This window comes from Elephas maximus, chromosome 21, assembly GCF_024166365.1.
Source record: "Elephas maximus indicus isolate mEleMax1 chromosome 21, mEleMax1 primary haplotype, whole genome shotgun sequence".
In the NCBI taxonomy this organism is placed as follows: domain Eukaryota; kingdom Metazoa; phylum Chordata; class Mammalia; order Proboscidea; family Elephantidae; genus Elephas; species Elephas maximus.
This window is the reverse complement of record NC_064839.1, coordinates 43,823,143-43,849,142: the sequence shown is the minus strand read 5'-3', so window position 1 is coordinate 43,849,142 and position 26,000 is coordinate 43,823,143. Positions and strand designations below refer to the sequence as shown.

Here is a 26,000-nt window from a genome sequence, read left to right as displayed (position 1 = left end):
CTCCTTAGAAGCAAGGATAGAGAGACATCATCTCACATACTTTGGACATGTTATCAGGAGGGACCAGTCCCTGAAGAAGGACATCATGCTTGGTAAAGTAGAGGGTCAGTGAAAAAGAAGACCCTCAATGAGATGGATTGACACTGTGGCTGCAATAATGGGTTCAAACATAGCAACAATTGTGAGGATGGCTCAGGACCAGGCAGTGTTTCATTCTGTTGTACATGAGGTTGCTATGAGTCAGAACTGACTTGACAGCACCTAACAACAACAACAAGATGGTATCTCATTGTAGTTTTGATTTGCGTTTCTCAAATGGCTAATGATCATGAACATCTTTTCATATGTTTGTTGGCTGCTTGGATATCCTCATTGGTAAAGGTTCTGTTCATGTCCTTGCGCATTTTGTAACTGGGTTATTTGTCTATTTGTTGTTGCAGTTTTTGTGATATGGTTTTATGTTTAACATTTAGATCTTCGATCCATTTAGTTTTTGTGTATGGTATGAAGTATGTGTCCTGTTTCACTTTTCTGCAGGTGGATATCCAGTTTTGCCAGAATTATTTATTAAAGAGATGTTTTCACCCCACTGAATGTCAAAAATCTAGTGTCCATAGATGGCTGGGTTTATTCTGTGTACTCAATTCTATTTTACTGGTCTATGTGTCTTTTTTTTTTTTTTCTATCATTGAACCAATACCAGGCTATTTTGGTTACAGTAGCTGTATAGTATGTTTTGGTATTGGAGAGTATGAGGCCTACCTCTTTGTTCTTTTCTTCAATATTGTTTTGGCTATTTGGGGTTTCTTTCTTTTCCATATGAAGTTGGTCATTAGTTTTTCCATTTCAATAAAGAATGTTGTTAGCATTTGTTTCAGGATTGCATTGTATCTGTAGAACATTTTAGGTAGAGTTGACATTTTCACTATATTACATCTTCCAGCCTATGAGCATGAGATGTATTTCCACTTTTAAATAGAATTTTCAATGGCCGATTTTTTGGAAACAGATTGCCAGGCCTTTCCTATAAGACATCTCTGGGTGAATTTGAATCACCAACCTTTAGGTTAGCAGCAAAGCACTTTAACTCTTTGCATCATCTTTTGGGTGTGGCTTTTGGCTGATTAATTGGGTAAATAATAAAGCCAAGGCTATGAGTTCGACCCAGGGCAATTGAATTAATAGCTTACCTACTCCTTCAAGTCCTTTTGGGTTTCCTATCACTTGCCCTTTGTCTTGCTAACTAATATTGATTTCCCCTCATTAGCCTTCATCTATTCCTTTGACTGGCTTCTTTTGCTCTTTCTGGTTCGGGTGCTTTGGGAGAAGATTCACTTATCTAACCCTAGCTCCTGGGACCCAAACTCTTGACACTGACTTATTTGAACCGTGGTTGTCCGTTCAGCTCTTGTGAAGGTATTCACAGATACTTTCCTCTGTGAAGTAGCTCCAGGTGGAATGCCTCATCAAGGTCAGTTGTTTGCCCAAATTGTTACCCCAGATGAGGAAATTGGGAGACTGGATGAGAATCCATCTCACCGCTTGTTTGAGCAGACTCGATTTTGTCACAGGTTCCCCCCCCACCCCCCCACCCCCCCTTAGTTGCTAAGGATGTAGGCTCTGAGTCAGCTTGTTGGATTCAGGTAACATCTCCTCTACTTCCTGGCCTGTGATCTAGGGCAAATTACCACATCTCTATTCTTTGTTCTTCCATAAAATGAGATAATTCTAACTCCCAGTGTTGTTCTGAGGATAAATAAGAATTATGTAAAGAACTTAGCACAGTGCCTGGAAATCACATATTAATTTCATTATCATCATTGTCTTTAACAAGACTATGGTTGTGTTGTAGTGACCAAGGTGAACCAGAGACAGTCAGAGATGCACTTACTTTCTCACTTGAAAAAAAAAAAAAAAAAGTCCCTCCCCTGCCCCCTTCTCCCACTTTACCTGTTTACTCTCAGATAAAACTGTTCTCCTAGCACACCTGAATCACCAGTTAGATCAAATCCAGGGTATTCTTTTGTTCAAGTTATGCCAGTTGATATAAGCCAATGTACTTTGAATAACTGTAATCAAATCCAAATTCATTCACATTGATCAGAATTTAGACTTTATTTTGTGCAACGAAAAGAACTAAAACTGAATTCTAAGCACATCTAGTTAAAGTTCGCAGAGCAGGATATTGTTGACAAAACACATTTGACATTTAAAGAAAAAATTAATTTATTTGAAGAGCAAAATATATTTAGAATGGCTTTGCTTCAATGTTGAAAAAATTCCATCTCCCCAAGCATAAATTTTGTAATTTCACATTAAAGCAATGAAATAGCATTTGACAGAGTAAGGAATTGCATAAACATGTGACTCCAAAATGATATTATTTAAATCCAATTTCCAACTTCCAAAGATAGGTTGCCCCTAATAGACTTAAATATCTAGTAATAGCTGAAAAATATATAAGTATATAAAGTATGTAAAAAAGGAAACTCATGTATATAATGTCCTTCCTCAGTTTCATAAAGGGAGAGTAAGGGCACCAAAGCAAGAGCAAAGTAGACATTTTTCTATTTTCTTTTCCAATACGATCTGCTGCTCTTGTTTTGCCCTAGGTTACCCATTCAAATTGGAAATTATAATGTAATGCAGCAAGTGGAAATTAACCAAGTATGCTGCCTTATCAGTTCTTTTTGTATTTCTGAATCCCTGGGTGGTGGGGGGAGGAGGAAGAGGGATTAAAAACAGCAGGAGGGAAGCTTGAGGGAAACAGATTTAAATCAGGACTTTCTCTGGGATAGTCACATTCTGATGTGGCAGGCAAGTTACAAGCCTTTTCAGGAGCTTCAGCAAATCGAAGGGCAATGGGCAGTGCAGATATAAAGAAAGGGTAATGGGCTAATGAGGCATTATTGCCAGGATTGAACAGTTTGGGCATCAAACTGAAAAGCTATTGGATTAAATAGCACCAAGAAATCTCCAACTTCAGAAATTCTCAACAATCAAATAAAATATACACTAAACTTTCAAGAGATACTTTTTCGGGTAGCCTAAGCTTGCTTTTCTGGATTGAAGAGATGCATGGCTACTGCATTTTGAAAACAGGCTGGGTCTACACAAGGGAGAGGTCCTAGGAAAGAAAGGAATTCGATTACCTATTTTGCAGAAGCCATTTTAACGATGTACACCTGGTCAGATAGTTATTTTCTGCTCCCCTATATTCCATGGATGGCAAAATCACAACAAAAAGTGGCAGACTCTGTTACACTCCTGTGGACTCAGACTCCCGTGTTACAATTTTGAATTCGTCTTGGGGACCATCAGCCTATAAAACATGACCAATCTTGCTTGGAAGACACACTTGAAAACGGCCTATTAAGGGATAATAAACTCGCATATGTATCTCTTGCTGCTACCGCAGACCTCCACATTCCACTTGCCCTGAGCTGACTGGGAGAACAGGACACAATTTTCCCGTTTGCCACCATTAGGCTGAGCACGGTCCCAGTTCAGGAAGGAGATGGCAATTCCATTGACATCACGAAACTTGCCTTCGGCGGCCATGTCGTTGATGCCCAACCAGAAGTCATTGACACCGGGCAGGCTCTTCTTACCGTAGTCTAGGAGGGAACTGATTTCGTCCGAGTTTCTGGGGACTACCAAGGTCCCTCCCTTGGAGATGCAGTCTTCATTGGCTTCGTGGAAATTCTTCAAGCCGTCTGAAGCAAGGTAGCATTTCTTTTGAACTTTCGTGCCTCGGAGACAGACTGTGAAGAAGTGAAATTTGACATATTAAGATGCTTTTTAAGTGTAATAGGCCGAGGACTTATTCTGGCAAATATCAGTAAATGTTTGTGGAATGAATGATGTCATGGCAATGATGAGTTAACATTAACTAAAGATTTTGTATGTGCCAGACACTGTGCCGGGAGTTTACATAAATGATTACCAATATGATCTGCTGCTCTTGTTTTGCCCTAGGTTACCCATTCAAATTGGAAATTATAATGTAATGCAGGAAGTGGAAATTAACCAAGTATGCTGCCTTATCAGTTCTTTTTGTATTTCTGAATCCCTGGATGGTGGGTATAATAATCATATAATAATCATGACAATTCAATGAAGTGGTATTTTATTGCCTCTGTTTTTGTATATCAGGATATTGAAGTTAGGGCATTTACTAGTTGTAACAATTCAGCATGTAAGAATGTAACTTACATAGCACAAAGATCACAACTACAAGAACCTAGGTCAGTCTGACCTTTAAAGCTTGGCCTTGAGCCCTTACTACTTCAATATACACTTAGTTTGTATAGCTATATTATGTACTGAATTTTCTTGTGACTTTTGGAACTAGATATTTTATAATTAAAAAAAATGAAAGTCTAAGTTTGCCTGTGGAGAGACAGAGATTTTCTTATCCAGATAATCAAAGCTCTGGTAACATTGTTTAGATTATCCAGGATAAACCGAACGTAAGGGCGGTTTTAGGCTGTAGTATTGGAGAAGAGGAGTCCCTGGGTGGTGCAACAGTTAATGTGCTTGGCCGCTAACTAAAAGGCTGGCAGTTCGAGTTCACCCAGAGGCACCTCAGAATAAGGGCGTGGCGATCTACTTCCGAAAACTCAGCCATTGAAAACCCTATGGAGCACAGTTCTACTCTGACACACGTGGGGCCACCATGAGTCGGAGTCGTTTTTTTTAATTGGAAAGTCAGGCTCCAGAGTCATATTGTCTGGATTTCAGCCTAGCTTTTACCTTGGATAAATTAATTTTTCTTTGCCTCAGTTTCCCAAGGGTAATCATAATAGCACTATCTCAAAATTTGTTTTGGGGATTAATGTGCTAATTTTGTGAAGTATTTATAATGCCCAGCTCTGGGCAAAGGGTTAACAAAACCCATTCCCCTTCTGCAAGAGTATTTGATCTTCCTTTTATTTTCTCGTTCCGTTGCCCTTGATAGAAACTTGATAAAGGCAGTTTATCACCTGTGTTACTAGGCAACAGTGCTTGTGGTAAAAGGGACCCCTGATTGGTAACATGCACCTGGCCTGGGAATTATAGATACTTGATGGAAAGCATAACTTCAAGTTTCCTGAAAGCGTGACTCTTGTAATTGGGCAGGTCTCTTGTGGGAACCCTGGAAGCCTTGTTTGTGGGGTTTTTATAAGACAGGTATTGGGTCCTGTGGGGTATAAGACTTGTAAGCCAGGGGGCTCCTGAACCTACCCAGTGTGAGTCTCATTTCCTTACTCCTGGGGGGCCAAGGAACACAGCTTCTGGACAGTAGCGCACATGGCTACATAGGTCCCTGGGAGCTCTAAACTGAAAAACAAACCAAACCCACTGCCATCAAGTCGATTGTGAATCATAGCAACCCTTTAGCACAGAGTAGAACTGCCCCCATAGGGTTTCCTAGGCATGGTGGTTAAGCATTTGGCTGCTAAACAAGAGGCCGGCAGTTTGAATCCACCAGCTGCTCCTTGGAAACCCTATGGGGCAATTCTACTCTATCCGATAGGATCACTATGAGTCGGAATTGACTTAATGGCAATGGGTTTTTTTTTTTTTTTTTTAAATCTTTACAGAAGCAGATTGTGGGTTTGAACTGCTGAACTTTTTGGTTAGCAGCTGAGTGCTTAACCACTGAACAGTCAGGGCTCCTTCTGGGAGCTTTACTCCCATGGAAAAGGAATACCCACTGCCCTGTTGGCAAGCTGTGGTTCTAACCATTGTTCTTCTACATGCTCTGATGCTGAGTGTGGCCTGAATGAGTCCGTGATCCTGTGTATATTGAACCTCAGCAGATCTCCTGGTGGACGCTTAGTAAACACCCAATAAATGCAAATTATTTTAGCCAATTAATAATTGCTTCCATGCTGTATCATTACCCGTTAGAAAAGAATTACAGACTGACTTTTAAAATGTATTCCTGAAATGCCTATTTTTATTTCTATACCACCCATACGCAGGCCAGCTTGAAATTAGGAGAACTGAGTGGCAAATCAAGCTGATTTCCCAAAACACTTGTCTCCTCAACTTTTGAGTTCTGTGGCCATCTTATGTAACCTTCCTGGACACATCTCTGGCTTGTCCTTTATAAGACGACTCCCTGAACATGACATGTGTTTTGAACCACCACTGGCACTCCCCATTTCTCTTCCTATTTCTGTTGGGACAAGACATAAGTGAGGTGGAGTCTCACCTGTCTGCAAGGCCTGAATTTCCTTCAGGGCATTGACTTCTCTCCAGAGCTTTTCAACTTGGGTCTTCAGGTCTCCATCATCTGGGGAAATTTTAGAGTGGGGTGGGGTAGGAGGGATGAAAAACATATGATTAAAATAAAATAAATAAAATGAAAGCTTAGAATCCAGAATCCAAGGTGAGGTGATGTCATGGGTTGAATTGTGTCCCCCCAAAATATCTGTCAACTTGGTTAGATCGTGATTCCCAGTATTGTATGATTGTCTACCATTCTGTCATCTGATGTGATTTCCCTGTATGTTGTAAATCCTATCACTATGATGTAATAAAATGGATTAGTGGCAGTTATATTGTTTGTGTTATATTGATGAGATCCATAAGATTAGATAGTGCCTTAAGCCAATCTCTTTTGACATATAAAAGAGAGAAGCAATCAGAGAGACATGGGGACTTCATACCACCAAGAAAGCAATGCCAGGAGCAGAGCATGTCTTTGGACCTGAGGTTCCTGTGCTGAGATGCTCCCAGACCAAGGGAAGCCTGATGACAAAGACCTTCCTCCAGAGTTGACAGAGAGAGAAAGCCTTTCCCTGGAGCTGGGGCCCTGAGTTTGGACTTCTAAACTACTTTGAGAGAATAAACTTCTCTTTGTTAAATCCATGCACTTGGGGTATTTCTGTTATAGCAGCACTAGATGACCAAGACAGGTGATTTTGATGCAATCGAGTCCGTTTTATATGAAAAATAATTCAGGATAATAACTTGGGCAAGAAGATCCATGAGACTTTGGTGGAGGCAACAATACTAGGATGTCCTTCTGCAAGACGAGTCTTCTGTCTATGCCTCTACTCCCATCCTGTGGGACTCTCCCTCAGTCATTAGACTCCAGACTCATTGACTTTCAGATGCATCCTAGAGTGAACTGTCTTACTCCAGTTCCCTTTCCCTTGCGTTCTTCCTGGGATACTCTTGCCCCAGCTCTTGCCATGACCTTCTCCTTCTCAAGACACAGTGTAAATATTTCAGGATTTTCTGATCATCTTTAAATTAGCATCTTTCCCGTTAATCTCTTTCTTTAAATCTTGTATATTTTCTTCAGGTAACTCTCTCTAATCTTTAATTATTCTACTTTATTTTCTTTGGCTTATTATCTGTGGTACCCCTGATGCTTAACACAATGCTTGGCGCATAACAGGTGCTCCTAATATTTGTAAAATGAATAGACACTTTACAGTCTGCAAAATGCTTCTGTTATTCTTATTTGAACTTCAAAAGTAGCTATGAAGGGAGGAAAATGAGATCTCCATTGAAGAATGAGGAGGACTACAATGAACTAAATAACTTAGCAGATAAGTGGCAGAACTCACGCTCTGACTGATTTGGGTTTCCAGTTCACAAGCCCTTTCACAGCTAATTATCAGACATAGTGGCTACTCGCAGGGTTAAGCCATCTCCATGAAGACAAAAGGAAAAGGCAGTGATTTTAAAGCGCCGTGTACAAATATATCTATATTAAGGATTAGCAACTTATTTAGTTTTGAATGTCATTGATTCTTTACAGCTGTTCTTGACCAATGTATGAGAAGAATGCCTAATGAAAAGATAAAAAAACTAAAATCCAGACCTGATGGGAACTCTCTTAGAGACTGACGGCTTGTATGCTACTCAAAGACTGAATTATAATAAATCATAAAAATTAAAGAATATTAAAAACCACCAAACGCTGTGTGCCAGGAGCCTAATTATCTAAATAATCTTATAAGGTAAACACTACCATTATCCCCATTTCACAGAAGAAAAAATAGGGGCACAAAAAGATGAATTTACCTGCCAAGGGTTACCCAGCTAGAAAGGTGCAGAATCAGGATTTGAACCTCGATGACTCTAAGCCTATTCTTTTCTCACCTGTTAGTCATTTGCTGTTGTTGTTGTTAGGTACCGTCAAGTCAGTTCCAACTCATAGCAACCCTATGCACAACAGAATGAAACGCTGCCCAGTCCTGTGCCATCCTTACAATCGTTATACTTGAGCCCATTGTTGAAGCCACTGTGTCAATCCATTTCGTTGAGGGTGTTCCTCTTTTCTGCTGACCCTGTACCTTACCAAGCATGATGATCTTCTCCAGGGACTGATCCCTCCTGACAACATGTCCAAAGTATGTGAGACGCAGTCTCACCATCCTTGCTTCTAAGGAGCACTCTGGTTGTACTTATTCCAAGACAGATTTATTCATTCTTTTGGCAGTCCATGGCATAGTCAATATTCTTCACCAACCCCATAATTCAAAGGTGTCAATTCTTATTTGGTCTTCCCTATTCATTGTCCAGCTTTCACATACATATGATGCGATTGAAAATACCACGGCTTGGGTCAGGCTTACCTTAGTCTTCAAGGTGACATCTTTGCTTTTCAACACTTTAAAGAGGTCCTTTGCCCAATGCAATGTGTCTTTTGATTTCTTGACTGCTGCTTCCATGGGTGTTGATTGTGGATTCAAGTAAAATGAAATCCTTAACAACTTTAATCTTTTCTCCGTTTATTATGATGTTGTTGATTGTTCCAGTTGTGAGGATTTTTGTTTTCTTTATGTTGAGATGTAATCCGTACTGAAGGCTGTGGTCTTTGATCTTCGTTAGTAAGTGCTTCAAGTCCTCTTCACTTTCAGCAAGCAAGGTTGTGTCATCTGCATAACGCAGGTTGTTAATGAGTCTTCCTCCAATCCTGGTGTCCCATTCTTCTTCATATAGTCCAGCTTCTCGGATTATTTTCTCAGCATACAGATTGAATAGGTATGGTGAAAGGATACAACCCTGAGGCACACCTTTCCTGACTTTAAACCACTCAGTATCCCCTTGTTCTATCCGAACAACCGCCTCTTGATCTATGTAAAGGTTCCTCATGAGCACAATTAAGTGCTCTGGAATTCCCATTCTTTGCAATGTTACCCATAGTTTGTTATGATCCACACAGTCGGAACCTTCGCATAGTCAATAAAACATAGGTAAATATCCTTCTGGTATTCTCTGCTTTCAGTCAGGATCCACCTGACATTAGCAGTGATATCCTGGTTCCACATCCTCTTCTGAATCTGGCCTGAATTTCTGGCAGTTCCCTGCTGATATACTGCTGCAGCCACTTTTGAATGACCTTCAGCAAAATGTTAGTCATTTAGTGCAGCTATAACAGAAATACCACAAATGGATGTCTTTAACAAAAAGAAGTTTATTCTCTCACAGTCCAGTAGGGTAGAAGTCCGAATTCAGGGTGCCGGCTCCAGGGGAAGGCTTTCTGTCTGTGTCTGCTCTGGAGGAAGCATCCTTGGTCTAGGACCATCTCAGCACAGGAACCTCAGGTCCAAAGGACGCGCTCTGCTCCCGGCACTGCTTTCTTGGTGGTATGAAGTCCCCATGTCTCTTTGCTCGTGTCTCTCTTTTATGTCTCAAAAGAGATTGGCTTAAGACACTACCTAATCTTATAGACCTCATCAATATAACTGCCACCCATCCGTCTTATTACATCATAGTGATAGGATTTACAACATATAGGAAAATCACATAAAACGGTGGACAGTCACACAATACTGAGAACCATGATCCAGCTAAGTTGACAGATATTTGGGGGGGGGATACAATTCAATCCATGACATCATCCCTCTGAGCTACTTCTGCACAGCGATTGCTTTTACCTCCTTGATGCCTAGCACATAGCCTCAGAGAACATGCTTAAAGTTTGATATGAACTGACCACAGCTGCTGCTTTGTGGGGATGCCATATACAGACTGTATCTGTCTTACGTTTTCATGACAGTCCCCATTCTAAATATGCTAATTTACTATTTCCTAAAAAAAAAAAAAAAAAAAAAAGTTTTTTTTTTTTTTTTTAAACATATGTCTCTCAAACCAAGTCTTTCCACCTTTGGGTTAGGAAAATGCCATCTATGGTGACCAGGGGTGGCTCCCACCTCTGTTTCACTTAATGTTGTACATTAATTCCTAAAGCATCCAGTAGCTCAGCTCAGAAATACAATAACCCAAAGATTTCCTTGATGGAACCATTCAATCCAAAATAAATATATGAATACACTCAGAATGCAAAACCACAGCTACTGGAGACCAGACTTGCTTCCAAGTCATAAGCCATCGCCTCGACAAATGTCATTTCCCATCCCTCTCAGCTTCCTGTTCCATGCTACTTAAATAAGTGGCCTCCACTGAAATGGTTATAAACATTATAATTAATGTGAAGACACTTGAATTAATATGAGCATCCTGGGAGGTCATTATGAAAGTCATTCTCCAAGTGGCTTGGGCCTCTCTGCTGCTATCCTTTGTGGCTAATGTGATGTGTTTGTCTACAATGAACAAAGGGAATACACTGAACAACTATTCCACCACAAAATTTATATTTTATTCATTAATACAACACATAATTTGCTGACACCTATTTTATTAAGTAAGTAGCAGGAAAATCTTGGGTTTGGAACTAAATCTCTCAATTGCCATTTTAGTCCAAAAAAACAGACTTCCTTCCATTTTTTTATTACTATTCTCCAAAAGTAGGTAGTTTAGAAATGCAGAAATAATTTAAATGACCACTAAACATATGAAAAAATGCTCAACCTTACTAACAATAGAAGAAATGCAAATTTAAAAAGTTTTTGTTTTTGTTTCTCAGGTTAACAAGGCTTAAATTGTTGATATGACGTTGGGTTGGCAAGGCGTGGGGAGTGGGCACACTCATACACTGAAGACAGGAGCACAGATTAGTGCTATCATCTTGGGAGCCAATTAGTGTGATTAACTTGAAATTTTACTTCTGGAAATGTACCATAACATCCTAGCATGGGAATTAATACACGTGTACAAAGCAGTTTCTTGGGGCACTGTTTCTAAGAGAGATGGATTTGTGAATAAAAGCTCACCAAGAGAGAACAGATTGTATGTCATGATCCATCCATACAATGGAATACTATGCAGCTCTTAAAAGGAATGAGGCCTGCCTTACACTGATCACTCTGCAAGATTTAATAGATGAAACAAACCCATTTGTCTGCCAAATTCTCAGTTGTTAAAAGTATCCATTTTAAATTGTACTTTTAAAAAACTCTGGGAATATTACCACCCAACAGTTAGTGGGTAATTCTTCGGAGAAGATTGGGAGGGAGAACAGAGCTTTCATTTTTTACTTCATAAAATTTGGTATTATTTTCAGATATTTAAAATATTTTTAAAAGTGTGTGTGCCTGTGTGTGTGTGCGCATCAGTGCATGGCGGGGGTTGCGGGGGGAGAGCTGTTTGACAAGTCTAACAACTAATTGTTTCACCTACTGTAAAATCTAGTTTCTTTGATCTAATGGCAAAAAATTAGCAAAAAACTGCTTGGGAGGGTTGATATTTAAGATGAGCATCAACTGGATATTATCTAATTAATTAAAAAAAAAAGTGTTGTGTGCACATGTATATGAAGAGAGAAAAAGAGAGAGAAACCTGGATACTACCCAAGCTGCTATCACTTCAAAAACACATACACAGCTTATGTACACACACACACTCACACTCACACACATACTCACACCCCTTCCCAACCACATCCCTACTGGGTGGTCACCATTTTGCCACTCCCTCCCAGTGGTGAGAAAATGCTGGCAACAAACATCTGCCACGTCAACTGTTTGCCTTTCTTCTCTCTCCCTCTACCCCTGCCCTCATCTTCAGCAATATACTTGGTCAATTATATGAAATATTTTAATCTTTCATTAAAAGAGGTAACACAGAAGTATAATACTTTATAAGAAAAAAAAAAAATCCCACTTAAGAAACCTTGCATCAGAAGTAAATTTTATAAACGAATTCCCCTGGAAAAGGATACTTCTTAATCATCAAATCAAACACAACAAGGCAATCCCCCTGCTTTATTGACTGGCTGCCTGTGTTTGGTGTCAAATCAAGACTTCGACCTTTTGGTATTTGTGTTTGGAGCTAAATCTCTCAATTGCCATTTTTAGTTCAAAAAATGGACTTCGTTACTAAGGAAGTGAAATTAACAAGGAAATAGCTCCATAGTATTTACCTGGGAACATCCTGAAGGTATGAGAATAAGACTGGGCATGAGAAAGAGCATCGCCCGACGCCTTGGTGCTTTTTTGTTTTGCTTTGGTTTCAGCATATTGCGAATAAATTTCCATCATCTTTATTCTCTAAACTTCTTTTTTTTTTTTTTTACCCAATTGAAGCTACTTAAAATTTGAGATTGCTTGGAGATTTAGTTTTCCATTAAAATATCTTCCAAACACTATATGTGACTTTTTGAACTGAAACATTTTTAAGTTAAAGAGAGGTTTGGTTTCTCTGTCTATGACATGAGAAGTTGAAATATATAGTATAGACTATCCTAATGCCATGGTGGTACAGTGGCTAAGAGCTATGGCTGCTAACTGGAAGGTCAGCAGTTTGAATCCACCAGCCACTCCTTGGAAATCCTATGGGGCAGTTCTACTCTGTCCTAATAGGTCGCTATGAGTCAGAATCAACTCAATGGCAAAGGGTTTGATTTGGTTTTGGTTTAGCTTTATGCTGCCAGAGACACAGAAATATACCTGTTTGATAACCAATGACAAAAAGGAAACTACAATTACCAACAGATCTTATACTACACAAAGAATATAGTTACCCTATAAATATTTTATATTTGTATGTAGTTACACAACATCTACATAAGAAACAGTGTGCCCTATAAATTGATATATTCTATTTGACTCATCATTCATACCAGATGTCTACATACCCAGGCGAGCTCCCTGTGAAGAACACTCTAAGCCCACCTGGCCAAGGATATGCAATAAAGAAGTTTTTTACATTAAAAAAAGTTTTGCTTTTTTTTTCTTTTCTGTAAAAAAAAAAAAAAACCCACCATGTAATTCTAGACATATCAAATTGTCCCAGGGAATTAAAAGGTCACTCAAGCCCCTGAAATGCCATATTTACATGACGACCTGGTACTGCCATCAGGGACCATCTCCTGGAGAAGTTTAGAAGTTAACATTGTTTAGAACCTTTCTACACTGAGCAAGCCTAGAATTTTGCTTGACTGAGCATCTCTGTTACCTTTCACTCGGCGTTTGCTGTGCTTCCTGGCTTTTAATTTAGATGTGTGGCTGGTGGTCTGATCCAGGAGCAAGGTGACAACCAGGATGCAAACTATAAGTCCATTCTTTGCCATGGCTCTTGGGCAGGCCTGACAGGCCACTCTGCCAGCCCCTCTTAGCAGCTCTGGAGCAAGTAGCTGGCACAGCTACATCTTGCTTTGGAAAGCCTGGGGCCAGCTTTATAAGAGTGAGCTGTGACGGTTGGCTGCAATCCCTGCTGACGATATGTTTGAATGCCTCTGCTGGCCACAGCATAAGGTGGCCCCTTGTTCTCATGCTTCTGTTAGATTTTTTAATTTTTTTAAATTTCTGCTGCGTTTCCTAATTGTGCATTTTCCAAAGTGTATTACAGCTACCTAATGATTTTACCTGCTTTCCTTTTTTTTTTTTTTAAATTAAAGTCTGAGGTCTCTGTGAAGACCCAATATTCAAGCCTTTGATTTAGAGTTCTGAAGCTCATTTGATGTTCTTGGAAATGGATTTAATTTTATTTTCAGGGTAAAAGAATGATAAAAAAAAAAAAGAGTTACTACTTGTTTGTGATGCCATGATACCACTACTTCTCAACCAGTGTGTCTACACACACTCATGTGTCTGTACAGTAGACATGGAGGCTGGGAGTGGTTTGCCCAATGGCATTTTTTAATGGCAATGGCTGAAGTGGATAGTCCATGACAAAATATAAGGCCTCCCTCTATTAGGGTTTTGTAGACTCATTAAGAGTTATATCCTTGGGAACACATACCATAAGGTGTGAAAAAAAAAAAAACCTCTAAGATGAATTATTTCTGTAAAAATTAATGTAAAATGTCAACTATAGTTATGTTTCAGACCCTCCATCATCCAACACTTTTTTCTGTGAAACTATGCCAAACACATTAAATAACACTTTCAAGTGAATTATATAAATAACACAGAAATAGTGAAACGCTTAGTGTAATTGTTCTTACCTTAAACATGAGCTTTATGTTCAGGGGCAAGGATTAGAAGGCAGGAGGGGACAGGAAAGCTGTAATAGGAAGCCCAAGGTCATGAAGGGAGAATGTTGACAGGTCGTGGAGTTGTTAACCAATATCATAAAACAATATGCATACTAACTGCTCAATGAGAAGCTAGTTTGTTCTGTAAACCTTCATCTAAAGTACAATAAAAAATAAAAATAAATGGTCTTTATGGAAAGTTCTAGGGACCTTCTAGGCTTCTGGATCAAAATCAATGGATTTCCATAGAGTTCCAAGATGGAGTGAGTTGGACCCAGGGAAAAGGCGTCTACTGACTCCACATCCTTATTTGGATGACCAGGCAGGCACAGATAAGGGTCAGGAGTTACAGATTTTGGAAAGTCTGAAGGACCAAGCTTATTTTACTTTTTTTTTTGTTTTGACAGTATGGTAAGAATCAAGTATGATTTCTTCCTTCTAAATCTTAGTGAGAAAAAACCACAGTCTAACACATGTTCACTTCCTCCAAACCAAAGCTACTTTGTAACCTATGAAGGTATTAACACTAACGTAAGACCACTGATACAGAAAAGCCTGACATAATTTAGCAATGCAAGTGAGAAATAAACGAGTCTATGTAAAATGGAGACTCCTTGTACTGATATGTGCAGTCTACGAGTAGGCATTTGAAAATGTTGTGTAAACAGTCTGATCTGGGTTCACACCCTACCTTCATCCATTCGTTTATTAACTATGTGATCTCGGTAAAGTCACTGAACCTCTCTGAGTCTTCTCTTGTTTTCACAACGGGGCTTCTGTAAAGATTTATAGCCTTGGAAACTCTATAGGGCAGTTCCACCCTGTCCTATAGGATCACTATGAGTCAAATTTGACTTGATGGCAGTGGGTTTGGTTTGGTTTATATTCCAAACCCATTGCCATCCAGTCAATTCTGACTCATAGTGACCCTATAGGACAGAGTAGAACTGCCCCATAGAGTTTCCAAGGAGCAGCTGGTAGATTTGAACTACTGAACTTTTGGTTAGCAGCTGAGCTCTTAACCACTGTACCACCAGGGCACAATGGGGTTAGGGATGGTTAATTTACAGGGCTGTTGGAAAGAAAAACTAGGTAATGATGATAAAGCACTTAGCACAATGTTCAGTGCTTAATGTTGTTGTTACATGCTGTCAAGTCAATTCTACTCATAGCAACTCTCTTGGTCAGAGTAGAACTGCCTCAAAGGGGGTCCAAGACTGTAACCTTTATGGGAGCAGATTGCCACATCTTTCTCCCTAGAACAGCTGGTGGGGTCAAACCACAGACCTCTTGGTTAGCAACCAAGCATTTAGCCACTATACCACGAGGGCTTCTTCCAGTGCTTAATAATAATAATATTTGTAATATCCTTACTATTAATTATACAAGTATGTTCAACTTACAGAATGCTAGGTCTTTTCAATTTTCATAGCAAGCTTATGGGATAAGTATTCTATTTTGTAGGTGACTAAAATTGAACTTCAGGAAATTTAAGTGGACTTGTCCAAAGTCACTTAGATCCCCAAGGGCTGAGTAGGAATTAAAATCTAGTTTTGATTGACCTCAAAAGATATCACTTTTGACCTGGACTGTGGAAATGTGCTTTGATTTGAATAGGAACAGGATCAATGTTTTATAATTGATCTTGTGATTGATCCAAATTGCTTTTTGTGATCTTCTCTCAAATCCTTTGCTCTGAGCAGAGATTTCAAGTTATGAAATCGTGGTGGAAACCTAATGATTTCTCTCAAATCTTTGATGCATGCTATGTCCAAACTAGAATTATAAAGACAAGGCGCCTTTTTCTTCAGAATAAATATATATTGTTTCTCAGCTTTTTTTTTCTTTGCAATAAAGTTTCTGATACTGTTTTGATTTGTTTTTCTTTGAACCAGATTCTAAAGCCCATTTTTTTTTATTAGTTTATTGTGCTTTAAGTGAAAGTTTACAAATCAAGTTGGTCTCTCTTACAAAAACTTATATACACCTTGCTATGTACTCCTAGCTGCTCTCCCCATAGTGAGACAGCGCACTCCTCCTCTCCACCCTATATTCCCTGTGTTCACTCAGCCAGTCCCCCTCTGCCTTCTCATCTTGCCGCCCACATAGTCTCCTGTGTCTACTTGAACCAAGAAGCTCACTCCTCACCAGTATCATTTTCTGTCTTATAGTCCAGTCCAGTCCCTGTCTAAAGAGTTGGCTTCCAGAATGGCTCCAGTCTTGGGATAACAGAGGGTCCAGGGACCATAACCTGTGGGGTCTCTCTAGTCTCAGTCAGATCATTAAGTCTGTTATTTTTATGAGAATTTGAGGTATGCATCCCGCTGTTCTCCTGCTCTATCAGGGATTCATAGTTGTGTTCCCTATCTGGGCAGTCATCGGTGGTAGCCGGCAACCATCTAGTTCTTCTGGTCTCAGTCTGATGTAGTCTCTGGTTTATGTGGCCCTTTCTGTCTCTTGGTAAAGCTCATGCTTTTTGTTCTAATCAGATATCTGAGGATTCACGTCTTTTTCCCTTCTATTAGCTGGTACTCCTCAGGACTCTGTCCTGACTACTCTCTCTCTAGATGATCTTATTCATGCGCAATGGCAAATTCTGTCACTGGGACTCCTGAATTCATCTCCTCAATTTGAATCTCCTCTGTTCAGACTTAAATTTCCAGTTGCCCACTTGACATCTCCAATAATATGTCACACAAACATTTCAAACCTGTTATGGTCAAAACTGAATTCTAGACTCTTCCCCATTAATGTCCCATGGAGAGTCCCTCAATGACACAAATAGTTAAGTGCTTGACTATAAACCGAAAGATTGTTTGTTCAAACATACACAGAGGTACCTCAGAAGTAAGGCTTGGTGATCTGCATTCAAAAACCCTGTGGAGTACAGGTCACACATATGGGGTCACCATGAGTCAGAATCTAGTCGATGGCAACTGGTTTGGTTTTGGGTAATGTTCCATGAGTAAAGAAATCCCAGTCTGCCCCATCACAGTTAATCACTCCATCATGCACTCAACGGGGCAATTCAGAAACCCAGGAGTCATTTTTGAGCCATCTTTGCCCTCAATGCCTCTGCTCACTGGCTTTTCAGCAACAAGTCCTGTGGTTTCTACCTCCATATACATGTTGATTTCACTCATTTTTGTTCCTCTCTTCTGCCATCATCCCATTCGAAGTTGCCAAGAGTTTTTGTCCTAACTGAACTCACCTTAGCTACTGCCCAACTAAAATGAATTTTTCACATATCACTAATGTGATTGTCACTCTCCTACTTAAAACCCTCCAATCCTTCCATGTATGTAACATAAAATCCAGACTCTCATCATGGTTTATAAGGCCCTGTGTGATAGTTTTTGGTTCTTACGTTTCTCTGACTTTCTCTGATCACAAAGACCTAGTTTTAGTTTTGAATCATACTCAGGTCTCCCCCGTCCCACTGCTAATGCCTTTCCACATGCCTTTTCTCTGTCACTACACCCCACCCCTTCCCAAACTTTATCTCCTAGTGTGCACCCAAATTAGTGCCATTTGTATATGGCTGACTCCTTCTTGTCCTCCAGGTCTGAACTCAAATATCACCTCCTCAGGTGTGCCTTCTCTACCAAATTTAGGAAGGCCCTACACCATTATTCTACATCAAAGTACCCTGCTTCCTTTTTGGCCTTATCACAATTTGCTATTCATTTAAAATTTTATTTACTCAGTTGATTCACTTGCTGGATGACGGTCTCTCCAGCTAGGCTGTAAGCTCCCAAAGGGCAGGGTCTGTACTGAGTTACTGTGACTATGCATGTAGTGCAGTTCCTGGCACATAGTGTTTGCTCAGAAAATACTAATGTATAACAGGACAGTTTTGGTTTTGCTCCCCTCCTTTCCCACCTCTTTTCTGAGAATCAAGTAACAAGGCATTTGACCAATAAAGGAAAAAAACTAAACCAAATCCATTTGCCATCAAGTCCATTCCAATTCATAACAACCCTATAGGATAGAGTAGAACTTCCTCCATAGAATTTCCAAGACTGTACATCTTTATGGGAGCAGACTCCTACATCTTTATCCCAGAGTGGCTAGAGGGTTTGAACTGCCAACTTTTCGATTAGGGCAGCTGAGTACTTAATGACTGTACCACATCAACTTAACTCATAGAAGAATTAAGAGACAGAGACTCATTTAGCATAATGATGCTTGGGGTCACACTAAGGAACCATCACTCTCAGCATTGGGAGGCTCTGTTTGGCACTTGAGCCAGAGGCCAGACAAGGATAAGAACTTTCCTTTAACTTTTCTTCCTCCTGCAGGGATTCAAAGTCCAGTCCATCCTCCTTCTGGGAAAAAGCAGAATAAACTCAATGGATGAAATGATTGGCTAGGATAAAAGGAGGAGGAATGGGGGTCAGGGAATAGAGCTGGATCTGCGAATATGTTTAGTTAAGGCTTTCTGTCCCTGTCACAAACGCTGATTGATGTCACAAAAAGCCTACCCCTTTAGGTGAGCCTCACTCCCTAAACCTCAAAAAGAAAAGGTGATGTGGTTGATCTCAAAAAATCACATTAAGAGCTACCTACCCATCAGAATAATGGGGCAGGTGCCCCTTTCCCCACCTCTGTCCTTGGGGAAGGCAGGCCTCACTCCATTTTCCTGGAGGCTGAACAGTTCCTTTTTTGTGGAGCAGGATGATGTCACCAGCTGTTCTCCTGGGCTGGACCTGGGCTTCTGAAAGGGCTTTTTAAAAAGAAATGTACATTTATAGCCAGGGAAAAGAACTATAAAAATATTCCTTTTAGTCAAAAAGTATTTTGGTGAGGATTTTAAAACTGTCACCAGGGTTTTATTTTCTTTAATAAATTGCTGTTTACAGCACGTCCCCTGGCCACCCTGTATGATTGGTGTTATTCCACTGGCTGCTATTTTAAAGTTGCTCTAAGCTGTTTTCCAGAGTCTCAGATTCTAACAAACAAGCCCATCTGGCCTCACTGCTCTTCATCTGTTGATAATCTAGGCTCAATATGGTTGAGGTTCTCGGACAGCATTTAGGGGACGGGAGAGGGCAAACTCATATGAGTGAGGTTGAGATACTTGGAGGAAAGGTTGGTTATGGTGTATGTGCAAAGTTGCATTTGTTTCTACTTAGGACTATTACTGTTGTTGTGACTGCCAAAAGTGCCGGAACTTGAGAGGAGGGAAAAAAATTTTTTTTTTTTTATGTGGCAGGTTTTAGGGGAGACGGCTTAGTGACTCTCCTAAGCTTAGGCAGCATTGAACATAGGTAAAGAGAAAGAACTTCGACAGTTTGGGCTTAAACTTCTAGATCTGTTACTTACTAGTTATGTGACAAGGGATCCCTATTGTTCTACTTCAGGTAGATGGTAGTTACTTCTCTGAGCTGGTTTCAAATGTGTGATCTCATCTTTAACCAGCTTCCTCCTCTCTTCTAGGACTAAGTGTCCTTCTGGCTCCATCCATCCTGCTTCCTTGTGGAGCCTCTCAGACATGGTGCTGAGGCCACTTCCTCCTTGGCCCCGAACCCCACTTATTTCCTTACTTCCCATAGCAACATGCAGTAGTGGAAAGTGACACCATACAGACCTGGGTTGAATCTTGGCTCTGTTACTTACCATCTCTGTGATTTGGGCAAGCTCATTAACTTCTCTCTGCCTCACTGTCCTATAAATTGGGGATCATTACTATTTACTAGCATTGTCGAGAAGATTAAAAAGATGCCCTGAAAACAATCAATATAGTGGCTGATATATAAGAGATATTTAATACATGGATTTGGTATTAACAATTTAGTCAGCATTATCGTTATTGTTATAACAATAATCTTACTGACTTTACCTTGAAATCTATCCTTCTTCAGCCACCCAGCTTGTCCCCATCTGGTTAACCCCTCTGCCCCATCCTCTAAGTACCAACTGCAGTTAACAGTGCGTTTTTTTAAGGAAGGCAAACACTGGGTTGATCTGTTTTTCCTAGGTGTACTGAATTTCAAATTTATTGTGGCCCTGCTGCCAAGATAGTCCAAGAATACAAATAAGTCAGTATTCACCTCCCTTCTATGAGAGCAAAGGCAGCCCGCAGTGGAAAACCTTCATAATTCCCCTTTGTGAGCCGCCCAAGGCTGGACTTGTCGGAAACCGTTTTCCACCTTTAAGTGACAACAATGAGGAGCTTGTCCTTCCTCGTAATTCAGAGGCTTGCTAACGCTGCCTGTATTTAAAGCAAGATGACTACAGATTGCGGAGTGAACTGCTGAGAAAGTTTGCCTTTCTGGCTATGAACTAATTTTCCAACTTTAGATCCATGACCATTTTATCTGTGGAAATTTAGCGATGGAACTAAGGTCATCTTGTGTTTCCCCATGAGCTGGTTCAAATAAACTGTAAAGCTATTCTGTTTAGTTGCTTTCTGGTTGCCTTTCTAGCAAGTGTTTCCTGAGGCAGAACACCTGAATGGGCAAACTGAGGAAATTGTCCTTAATGGGTAAACCAAGGAAATTGTACCCATGATTCGTGTTGTTTTTTTTTTCTTTTTTAATGAAGAATTAGAAAAGGATCCATATACTTGGATGAATTCTATGTACAAGGCAGTACATAAACGTCTTTTGGATGTGAGATTAGCAAAGAAAAAGAGGAGAATCAGCAGATGGAATGATGGGGGAATGGAAAAAAAAAGTTTAGTATTGGACAAGTCAATCTTAAAGTTTCCATGGGACACTCAGTTGAATTTGTCTAGTTGACAGTCGGAAATAGGGGTGAGCTCTTGAATGAAGAGAGAGAATTGCATCAGGGAATCAATAATATATTAGTAGGAAATCAATATATTAATAGTTGGACACTCTGATGATGGGCATGATGCCAGGACACTTAAGAGGAGAAAAGAGGAGGCTCAGAAACATATCCGTGAGTACCCAGATGTTTAAGGGGTGGGTAGAGGAAGAAAGAAAAGAGATGCAGAAAGGGTGGTCATAAAGCTCGAGAAGAACTGTGTGTCCCTTCATTGATGTAACAGCATTTTTGGAACATAAGGTGTAGATTTCAGGTCTGAGGGAGAAGTTAGAACTGACAAATAAGTCAAACAGGAAAAAAGACTAAAATAAACATTGGTTTTGGAAGTTAGAAAATGGCTTCAGCAATTTTTATAACACATTAGAAGCAATTTCTGTTATGGCAAGTTACAGTAAGGAAATTAGAGTTAATCGTTAAAATGAAAAAGCCATAAGAGAATATCTTTATGGCTTTGGGACAGAGAAAGCTCCCTACAACAAGCCACCAAAAGAAAAAGCCATAAAGGAAAAATTGAGGAATTCGACCACATCAAAATGGAATAGCTGTGTGGGGTAGTGGTTAAGGCTGCAGACTCTGTAGCCGGATTACCTGTCTGGCTTTTGGTTTTACCACTTCCCAGCCGTGTGACCTCAGTGCTGTCTCTTGTTTCATAGGAAGAGATATAATGACACTACCCACCTCCTAGGGTTGCTATGACAATTAAATGAGTGAAAACACATAAAATGCTTGGAATACTGCCTGTCCTATCCAAAAGTACTTATTAAATATATAGGGGTATTGAATGATTCTAACCCTGGTTTGAAGTTTTTGTCCATTTGTGGCTAATCATCCAGTTAATTGGAGCCCTGGTGGCGCAGCGGTTAAGCGTTTGGCTGCTAACCAAAAGGTTGGCAGTCCGGATCCACCAGCCACTCCTCGCAAACCCTATGGGGCAGTTCTACTCTGTCTTAAAGGGTTGATGTGGGTTGGAATCAACTCAACGGCAGCAGGTTTGGTTTGGTTTTGTCCAGTTAATTAGTTGTCCAAGAGCTTCTGCTGGGAACCTCATTTCCAGACTAGTCTCCGTCAGACCTTTAAGTCTGGTCTTTTTATGAGAATTTGGGGTCTGCATCCCACTGCTCTCCTGCTCCCTCAGGGGTTCTCTGTTGTGTTCCCTGTCAGGGCAGTCATCAGCTGTAGCTAGACACCATCTAGTTCTGCCCTCAGGCTGCTGTAGTCTCTGGTTTACGTGGCCCTTTCTGTCTCTTGGGCTCATAATTACGTTGTGTCTTTGGTGCTCTTCATTCTCCTTTGCTGCAGGTGGGTTGAGACCAATTGATGCATCTTAGATGGGCTGCTTGCTAGCGTTCAAGACCCCAGACGCCACTCTCCAAAGTGGGATGCAGGATGTTCTCTTAATAGATTTTATTATGCCAATTGACCTAGATGTCCCTTGAAACCCCCTCCCCTGCTACACTGGCCTTTGAAGCATTCAGTTTATTCAGGAAACTTCTTTGCTTTTGGTTTAGTCCAGTTGTGCTGACCTCTCCTGTGTTGTGTGTTGTCTTTCCCTTCTCCTAAAATAGTTCTTGTCTTTTATCTAATTAGTGAACACCCCCTCCCTCTCTCCCGCCCACTCTTGTAACCATCAAAGAATATTTTCTTCTCTGTTTAAACTGTTTCTTGAGTTCATATAATAGTGATCTCATATAATATTTGTCCTTTTGCAACTGACTAATTTCACTCAGCATAATGCCTTCCAGGTTCCTCCATGTTATGAAATGTTTCATGGATTCATCATTGTTTTTTTAATCAATGTGTAGTATTCTACAGTGTGAAGATACCATAATTTATTTATCCATTCATCCGTTGATGGGCACCTTGTTGCTCCCATCTTTTTACTATTGTAAACAGTGCTGCAATGAACATGGGTGTGCATATATCCGTTTGTGTAAAGGCTCTTATTTCTCTAGGATATATTCCAAGGAGTGGGATTGCTAGATCATATGGTAGTTCTATTTTTAGCTTTTAAGGAAGTGCCAAATAAATTTCCAAAGTGGTTGTACCATTTTACATTCCCGCCAGCAGTGTATAAATGTCCCAGTCTCTCCCAACCTCTCCGACATTTATTATTTTGTGTTTTTTGGATTGATGCCAGCCTTTGTTGGCGTGAGATGGAATTTCCTTGTAGTTTTGATTTGCACTAGCATTTCCTCATGTATCTATTAGCTACCTGAATGTCATCTTTAATGAATTGCCTGTTCATATCCTTTGCCCGTGTTTTTTATTAGGTTATTTGTCCTTTTGTTTTTGAGCTTTTGCAGTATCATGTAGATTTTAGAGATTAGACACTGATTGGAAATGCCATAGCTAAAAAATTTTCCCCAATCTGTAGGTAATCTTTTTACCTTTTTGGTGAAGTCTTTGGATGAGCAGAGGTGTTTTGAATTTTAGGAGCTCCCAGTTATCTAGTTTCTCTTCTGGTGTTTCTGCATTGTTAGTAATGTTTTGTATACTGTTTATGCCATGTATTAGGGCTCCTAGCATTGTCCCTATTTTTTCTTCCATGATCTTTATCATTTTAGATTTTATATTTAGGTCTTTAATCCATTTTGAGTTTCCATCTTCTTTTGATGCTTTTTGCATCATTTAATATTTTCCTTGTAGAATCCTTCAATACTGCAACTTGAGGCTTGAATTTTTTCTTCAGTTCTTTCAGCTTGAGAAATGCCAAGCGTGTTCTTCCCTTTTGGTTTTCTAACTCCAGGTCTTTGCACATGTCATTATAATACTTTACTTTGTCTTCTCTAGCTGCCCTTTGACATTTTTTGTTCAGGTCTTTTACTTCATCATTTCTTCCATTCAATCTAGCTACTCGACATTCAAGAGCAAGTTTCAGAGTCTCTTGTGGTGTCCATTTTGGTCTTTTCTTTCTTTCGTGCCTTTTTAATGACCTCATTCTGCATTAGTGTTCAGTGTGTCAAATCTGTTCTTGAGATGATCTGCAAATTCAGATGGGATATACTCAAGGTCGTACTTTTGTTCTCATGGACTTGTTCAATTTTCTTTGTCACACCTTAGTTTTCCCATTTTATAAATAGGGGACAATAATAGCACTTAAAATATAGGGTCCTAGTGGGTTTTAAATAAATTAATACATGTAAAACACACAGAAAAATGCCAAGCCAAGAGTAAACATGAATAAGTTTATAGTCAGAGGGAATTAATATTTTAAGGTTGCAGATACATTTTGCCAATTATATTCAGTAGGGAAGAGAAGATCTTAACTTGTCTCCTCCCCAAGAGGAGGAGATAATAATTGGATTGGGTCAGGTTTCCTTACACGGGGATTAGCAGGCAGGGTCACTGACTTATATTAGGTTCCATGTGGGAGTGGCCAGCCCTTTCTCTTTGCCCCTTCCCATGAGCATCCCTTCCATCTTTATTCCTCTACTATACACAGCTCCATCACCCATCTATCAGTTTGTCATACTGTGGTGGTTTTTGTGTTTCTATGATGCGGGAAGCTGTGCCACCAGTATTGAATGCAAGTACCAGCATGGTAGACAGGTTTCAGCAGAGCTTCCAGACTAAGATACACTAGGAAGAAAAGCCTGGTGATCTACTTCTGAAAACTAGCCAGTGAAAATCTTATGGGTCACAATAGAATATTGTCTGAAAGAGTGCTGGAAGATTAGCCCCCTAAGGCACTCAAAATGCACAGTGGCCACAACAAAGGACTCAGACATACCAACAATCATGAGGATGGCACAGGTCTGGGCAACATTTCATTCCATTGTATGTGGGGTCATTATGAGTTGGAGCTGACTCAATGGCAACTAACAACGTGAGGTACACAACTGGATGACTGAGCATAAGTTCCTGAAATGTAGGTCTGGGTTAAGAAAGATGAAGAGGCTCCTAGATTTTGGATGAGGATCTGTGTTCTAGCCCAGTTTACTAGAGTGCTCTACAGTGGAGTTCGGGGCACAGCTCTGTGCTAGCGAAGTGGCTTCTTGTATTGCATTCACCGTTATTCATTGTGCGTGAAGGAGAAGGGTTGGTTTGGCCAAGGTGGGATTCAGGTACTTCTGTGTTCCCTGGCCATAAAATCAATCATCTAGTAATGCCCCAGATGCCACTGCTGTGCATAACTCTTTCTAAAAGGGATGTGCCAATTTAGATTTTCCCAATAGGAAAAACAATGTAATAGGCAGATCTCAGTTTTTCAGAGGTGTAGAGAGGTCCTTCAGGTTAGGGAGGAAGACAGCTGGCTTAGTAGAGGGTTGTGCCAGTTTCTAGAAAACAGCTGTTTTTCTCAGAGGTGAAAGCCTTTAGGGCTTTAGAATTTGAACCAATGTTTCTTACCTTTCAGGAAACCACCAGCACATCCATTTTGAACATCTGGTAAACAGTAAAGGAGCCAGCGTTTTATGAGTGTCTAGTTTTCAATCTCAGGAGTCTTTTTCAACTTCGGCCTTCCCAGATCAGCAGAGGTGCCATCACATTTGCATTGGCTGCTGTTTCTTTCGAAAGGGTTCCTTCAAGTGGAAACCAGACAGGAAACATTCCCACAGCCTGGCTGTTTGGGTGTGGAGACAGCAAGTCCTGGAGACAGGCCGATGTATCTGAAAGGCCCACATTCACCACGCCTGCTTCCTTCTGTAATTTATTTCTGCCCAGGCAGACCAGGCCACCTTCCAAAATACATAGCAGATAGCTGGGATTTATATTGGACACCCAGTCATTGCCTTCAGTGTCCCTTATTGGGAATAAAGGAACAAACAGTCTCTGGCCTGTGTCTACCGATGGTAGTGTAGGAGTCAGCAAAAGAATATTCCTAACAACTAAAAACTGGAAGGGGATTGCTCAAAGGGGATTAATATATTGGATTTCTAGGCCA

The 26,000-nt window shown here is 40.2% G+C and overlaps 1 protein-coding gene across 1 annotated transcript; it reads right to left on the bottom strand.

Moving 5' to 3' along the window:
* Nucleotides 1–3,372: 3,372 nt before the first annotated feature.
* Nucleotides 3,373–13,420, bottom strand: CLEC3A (C-type lectin domain family 3 member A). The gene is made up of 3 exons (XM_049864767.1): nt 13,306–13,420; nt 6,203–6,283; nt 3,373–3,764 (listed from the first exon to the last, which is right to left on the bottom strand). The coding sequence occupies exons 1-3, from the start codon at nt 13,418–13,420 to the stop codon at nt 3,373–3,375; spliced, it is 588 nt and encodes a 195-aa protein (XP_049720724.1).
* Between the last annotated feature and the right edge of the window lie 12,580 nt (nt 13,421–26,000).